The sequence below is a fragment of the Lepisosteus oculatus genome, chromosome 10, assembly GCF_040954835.1.
Source record: "Lepisosteus oculatus isolate fLepOcu1 chromosome 10, fLepOcu1.hap2, whole genome shotgun sequence".
NCBI classification, from domain to species: domain Eukaryota; kingdom Metazoa; phylum Chordata; class Actinopteri; order Semionotiformes; family Lepisosteidae; genus Lepisosteus; species Lepisosteus oculatus.
The window spans coordinates 19796177-19803058 of NC_090705.1; the positions used below are offsets into that span (position 1 = coordinate 19796177).

General features: G+C 39.8%; 1 protein-coding gene across 1 annotated transcript; it reads left to right on the top strand.

Annotated features, from left to right (window-relative positions):
* The first annotated feature begins 1039 nt into the window (after positions 1-1039).
* Positions 1040-6658, top strand: tril (TLR4 interactor with leucine-rich repeats). The gene has a single exon (XM_015357125.2). The coding sequence runs from the start codon at positions 1588-1590 to the stop codon at positions 3880-3882; it is 2295 nt and encodes a 764-aa protein (XP_015212611.2). The 5' UTR covers positions 1040-1587; the 3' UTR covers positions 3883-6658.
* Positions 6659-6882: the final 224 nt, after the last annotated feature.

A 6882-nucleotide genomic window follows, 5' to 3' on the forward strand; every position in this document is an offset into this window, starting at 1 on the left:
AGGAGTAATGTGAACACTTGCACTAGACCTGGTCAGGATTCTGGCTGCTGAATTTTGGACATACTGCAGCTTGTTCAGAGTAGATTTAGATACCCCAGGGAGTAGAGCATTGCAGTAGTCCATTCGAGAGAATACAAATATGTTGATCAGCTTTTCAGCCACAGTTAATGATAGCATAGGACGTAGTCTTGTGATATTTCTAAGGTGGAAAAAAAGATTGAATAAAACCCCAAGGTTTTTCAATTTTGATTGAAGCTCAAGTACAGAGCCATCTACAGACAGGGTTACTGGAGTGGCTTTACGAAGTTGATGGGGGGTACCAATAAGCATGACTTCAGTCTTGTCACAGTTAAGATGAAGGAAGTTTTGAGTCATCAAAATTTTTATGTCAGAGATGCAATTATGCTTAAGGAGTTGGTAATTATTACGTTTCTCTTTTTCTGATGCAGAAAGCACGCTAATCAGTTCCATTATCAGGAGTTGTTTTTTTTCTTGTAAGGGTGGCAGTACGATTGAGGCTATTTGAATTATTGATTCTATATGTACAGTACACAGTATATGTATATTTTTTCAGTTCGAAATCGTCTCCCAGTTTCTAAAAGAGAACCTTCACTAACACTTGCAATGATTTTGTAAACCGTTAAGGAAGTCTTTAAAGTAGGCCTATGTCGAATTAGTCAAATTACCATTTGGCGGTTTGGAATTTTACGTGTATGAATTGAAAAAATGTGGGGAATCCCTGAGGTTTTCTTGAAATAATTATTTGAATTCTGCATTTAGCGTTTATAGGTTATAAGGCACACGCTAAATTCTGATGTATCTTTTTGTGCATGTGCACTTCACTCAGCAAAAAGTAACTTTTTTTTCCTTGGGGGGGAGTTTCCCCCTCTTTAGACAGCTGTCGGATGAAAATGAAACGGTATTTTTACATTTTTACAGTGCCTGCCTCCCACTTTTAATGTTTTCGTCCGCATGTTCTCCCACCCCCCACCTCCCAGAAATCACAATCAATCCAAGACGGAACTCGTCTCTCTCTGGAGCAGTGTGTGGGAAGCTTTTCCGTCCGTTTTGTCGGTCATTTCCAAGTCTCCCTGTCCACTAAACAAGGGGGACCCCGTGCAACAGTAGAAAAGTAAAATTCTTGTCCTACACACAGCCACCGTTGTTTGGCCGACAGCAGTTACATTTTGTGTGATTTCTACTTTTAAGAAAAGTGTACGGTTAATACGGGAAAAACGCATCTCAAGGCTGGAGGGTGGGGGATGGTATTTTCAGCTGGTAAAATGAGAAGATTTTGCAGATCTGTGATTTGCACTAGCCTGCCACTTGGGGGGTTTCGAGTGTAGGAAGAGGACATTTCCTTGCACTAGTTGCTGGAGTGCGGTGCGAAGTTTATTTTTTGCATGTTTTACATCACTTTGTGATCACGCTCCTCTCTGCTCGGACTGATGCTTGCATTTGCACTGCTAATGTTTGGTTACTGGGTGGCTGGTGGAAGACTATGTCCAGGCTTTGAAAGGGGAATATAAAAGAACTGTGAAGAACACAAAGGAATGCCGAAAACGTCGGTTTCACCTACGTCTGGGAATGGCAAACCTGTGTGGTATCTGCTTGATAATACTTCTCCCCTTCATTTATTCTGCAAATGCTATTTGTCCCGATCGGTGCGACTGTCAGAATTCTCAACACCTTTTGTGCACGAACAGGGGGCTGCGGTCAGTCCCCAAAGCAGCTATCCAGAATCCCGAAGAAATCCTCATCTTCAGCCTTGGAGGTAATTTCATTAACAACATTTCTGCTTTCGATTTCGTCCGCTTTAGCCAAATGATAAGACTTGACTTGCAGTACAATCAACTCCAGTCAATCCACCCGAAAGCGTTTGAGAAGCTGTCGAGGCTGGAGGAACTTTATCTGGGTAACAATTTAATACTAAGCGTTTCTCCCGGTACATTGAACTCTCTGAAAAAATTAAGAATTCTATATGCCAACAACAATGAAATAAGAAAGCTGACTCCTGACTACTTCGCAAATTTAGACAATCTTATAAAGCTGAGAGTAGACGGCAACTCGATAGAAGTTTTACAGGATGCACTTTTTAAAAGCTTGACAAATTTGCTTTATCTTCATCTGGAATCTAATAAAATACGCTACATCCACAGGAACGCATTTACAAAGCTCGGGAAACTTCGTTTTCTTAATCTTTCTGGTAACAAGCAAACAGCGCTACGCAGCGTCCTCACATTTGCCCATCTCTCATCCCTTACAACGCTGTTACTTTCCGAAAATGATATCCAACACGTCGGGGACGGAGTATTTCAGAATCTGAAAAAATTGTCCAAACTTTCTTTGAGCAATAACAAAATTTCTCACTTGGGCACACAAGCTCTAAGAGGACTGTCAGCCGTCAGGGAGCTTTTGATAGATGGGAACCTGCTCACAGACATACCACTGGGGTTGCTTGATCCCTTGGAAAAAATAGAGGAATTAGACTTCAGTCATAATTTAATCTCTGAAGTCAACTCCTTAGCATTCAGAGAATCAAAACATTTAAAAGTATTAAAGTTGAAAAATAATAGGCTAACGGCCCTTTCTGGAAATATTTTTGCTTTTAACAATGGTCTTTATAGTCTTGACTTAAATGAAAATAACTGGACGTGTGACTGTAGACTTGGAGGATTTAAACGCTGGATGAATTCAGCCCATTCACAAGGCAAACTACTGACTGTGTTTGTCCAGTGCCGTCACCCTCTCCTTTTGAAAGGAAAGTACTTGGACTATCTGAACAGTTCCCAGTTACTGTCCTCGGGAAATGATTCCAAGGTTTGTTTGTTTTCTGCGGCCGATTCATTAGAAGACCGCACTCCAGGTGCTCCGGGGGAGGAGGGATCTCTGCCCGGGGGAGAAGCGAACATTCAGGCAGACCAAGGAGGGCTGGGATCTCCAGAAAAACTGCTTTCCGAAAAAAACAAACGAAAGAAGGAGGCCAGTGCCCACAGGACACGACCCCCAGCAAGTGCAAGAAGAAATGGGTCTGAAGTATCAGGAAAACTGGAACAAAACAAGTCCTTAGGGACCCCAGCTAACAGAAATTTTACTGTACTGGCTGAAGGGGGCAGCCTCGATCCACTTTCCCTGACAACGCCACAGCCTTACGAAGGCAAAGTTGAGAAACTGAATTTATTTCAGCAAGAAAATGGGGCTTTTCCACTTGTAACGGACCCCTGCGAGTTTAACAGGTTCTTCATCCTTAACATAACAGCAGAGCAAGTGTCGCCCACTACCGCCACTGTTCGCTGGAAGGTGTTGGAGCACCGGGGCCCCAAGAATTCGCCGGTTCATTTCAGAGTCCTGTTTGATAGGTTTGGCCAGCCAGTGAGGTTCCATCGTTTTATTTATGTGCGGGACCAGTCCAACTCAGTAACTCTGCAGGAACTGAAGGAGGACACCACCTACATGGTCTGCATCGAGAGTGTAATTGCTGACCTGGTCTGCCAGGTGGCCTCCAGGGACCACTGCACAGGAGTGGTGACCCTCCCAGAGAAGCTGACGGCCGTGGACTTCCAGCTGCTCACTGTCATCATGCTGGGCGTCAACGCCCTGCTCGTCTTTTTGGTTCTCTCCGTGTGGTTCTCAAAGTTTCTGAGGAAAAGGCTCAACAGGAGAAAGTCGGCCGTGCACGTGAGACAAATGTATTCAACGAGGCGTCCGCTGCGCTCCATGGGCACAGGGGTGTCATCTGATTTCACGGGGTACCAGGCTAGCCGCCCCCGGAATGTTATGTGCGCCATTGATGAGGCAGATCTCATCGAGTTCCCCTGTGACCGTTTTCTGGATAACGGCGTCAGGAGAGAGGAAGTCATTCAGCAAAGGTTCTCTGATTAATGCCACGAAATTCATCTGCCTTCGGGCACAAGGGGAGGGGAGAGGGATTAAAACGGCATTCTGTTGAATAAAACGGCAGCGAACGACCAGGAAGAGCTGAACAAAAGTACTCAAGAGTTTCCAGATGTGAAAAAGCCGGTGCTTTGCATATGTAATGCATTACGTTTTAAAGGATAAACACCATGTGAGACCTAAAAGAACCTGAAGTGTAAGATATGAACACGGCGTCTACTTCACTACATAGCTGCTGAGCTAACCTGTCTACCTTTACTGCTAGTCATCTGTTCTGAGTACTATCCCATATCAGCTTGTTCTGGTAAATATACATATTAATGGGGTTATCTGTTGGAAGGGATTAAAAACTGGACACTTGCTTCCAGAAGTAGGAAAAGAAAACTTTGGAAGCATTAAAAGAGATCAATTCTATCTTATCAGTGTTAGAGAATCAGTTACGCTATGAAAACGTAGTTCGTAAGATGTTTGTACTAATGCTACATTTATCCAAGTTCTTTACAGTACGTACACAATACAAAAATTTTTAACATTTGCTTATGTGCAAAGAGTAAGCTGTGTTTTTTTTGAAGATGGGAAGTGTGTGCTGAGTTTACAACAGAAGACAGAAGTAAGTCTGCAAGAAGGCTCGGTTTTGGACTGAAATTGGAATTAAATTCAACAAAGTGTCAGTGGTCTATTAAAAACACCAGTATGTTTAAAGGCAAATTCAGCATTTTAAATTAACAAAATATATATTTTTTCATCCAAAATGAAAAGGCTGTCTTTGTCAATAATGCTTTACATTCATTTGTCCAATCATTTTATTAGTCAACCCAACATATCTTTAAAATAGTATAAATCAAGGGAAAGGAACAGTCATTCAGGAAGCTCGTTGTAACGTGCTGTTTTTCATGTTATAAATAAGTGTGTCATTTGTGTTCCTCATTACACTAATCATTAAGACATTGTAAAGAAAAGTGCACACAATACAATCCTTTATATTTCATGTGCTTGAAAGGGGGAGTTGATCCACCATTGAAGCAGAGAGGCTGGTGATATAACAGTTTGAACTCTCAACCTCTCAGTTACAAGGCCAGGACCCTAACCACTGCTCCACACTGCTGGCTGTATGGAATTCATCTGTAAACTGTGATATATGTGGATGTGTGCTACACCTGTATATCACAGTACCTTTGTTTGTACAGGAGTTAAAAATATTCTCAGAATTCCAAATATATGCATACAGGACCATCATTTTAAAGTTAAATGTGGTGTTAGATTTTTGTAGAGTGTTATTTTCCGTATATATTGGGATTTCTCTTCCTGGGTTGGGCATGTCCTGAGCTGATCTTATAATATGGCAAATGGTTTTGGAGAACACAGAGAAAGTAAAATATACCACTGAAGTTGGAAGTTAACAACCAGCTCGTGTAAATTGTGGCTGTTAAGCACTACAAACTGAAATTTAGCTGCCCTATTTAGATACCACAAACCGTTTTGGAATACAACTGCATGTGTGGTCTGAAGTCAGCATTCTGTCAATGTGATGTTGGGGTAAGGCTTTGGTACCAAATGAATTCTTTCTAATACTCTTGAGAAACTAAACAGATTCTCAATATGGGAATCCCTGATGCTTTGCAATAATACTGGAAAGAAAAAGGTTCAGTATTTGTTTAACCAAAATCATTGTAGTCTTTGTGGTTTTTTTATGTTTAGTTTATTTTGATGATAGAGCAAGTGAAGGAGATTAAAACAACTTCGCATAGGAATTTCCTCAAATTCAAATGAAGCCACTGAGTGGGATTTACTCTGAAGGAATCACAAGCCCTTTGTACACTCAAGAGAATAGCAGTATGGGTGATGTTTTGAATATCCCTGAGGATTTTATTAAAGAGCTACAGAAATGCCACGCAAACACACACGTTAAAAGAAAGAGGCAGAGATGAAGAAATACGTTTTGCGAATGTGGCTGTTTAACCTTGGAATCTGTTCATTGTTTCTATTGGTTAGTAAATGCTATAGCTCACTATGACCAAACAAACAATAAAGCAATGTGGATGTAATTGCTGAGGTTAGGTGGGCAAACCTAAAAAGTAAAAAGTACAGTGCGATGCCACTGTTTCCAGATAATTTAGTTATTTCTGTTTGAAATGATTGCCTCAGTGTTTTCTCCTTTACATACAGTAATAACCCTTTACTATGTAAAGACCAACAGTATTTTCATAGAAATGTGCTGAGAATAATAATTTCATTTATACTTAGTCAAATCTAAAATATTAATGGTTCCTAATGAGAATGTGTGTTTATGAAGGTCTGTTGATTTTTTAGTAAATTACAGTTTGAGTACAGCCTCTACACCAACATTACAATAGCTTTGCCATGTTTGAGATATTTATATTGATAAAAAAATTAACACCTTCCATGTTGACTTTATATACATTGATACCATTATAAGGATCAATTTTGACTAAATTAAGTAAAATAATTGTGATTTTCATACCAAACCATTCTATAAGGTAATTGTTTTCTTGTTATTTTCTAGAAAAAGTGTTTTACTTTCATAATGTTTGCTAAAAAATATAGGATAAAACTTTGCTGCTGGTTAGCAGTTGACCATTTTGCTGTTATACTATGATTTTTGTACTAAAATTATTTTCTTAATATTTTGATACCTACAAATTACTTTTCCTCCACCTGGAAATAAATGCAAACTATCAGAACTGAAAGTAGCCAACTACACCTGTGTTGTTTCAAATAAACATATAACATGAGTTTAAAAGGCTTTATTGTTTAATGTTGGCTGTTTTTCAATTCTTTAAGGAAGTGTTATTTTAATATAAAGCGATGGTGAAACTGATCGATTAGTTGTACCACATTTAAAAATAAAGTAATTGCTTTTGGAAATACATAGATACAGAACTGTATTTTCATGTGTATACTGTCATCTCTAATGAGAAAGCAATACTTCTGGTAGGTCTATGGTTTACCTCTTAAAATTTCATAGCA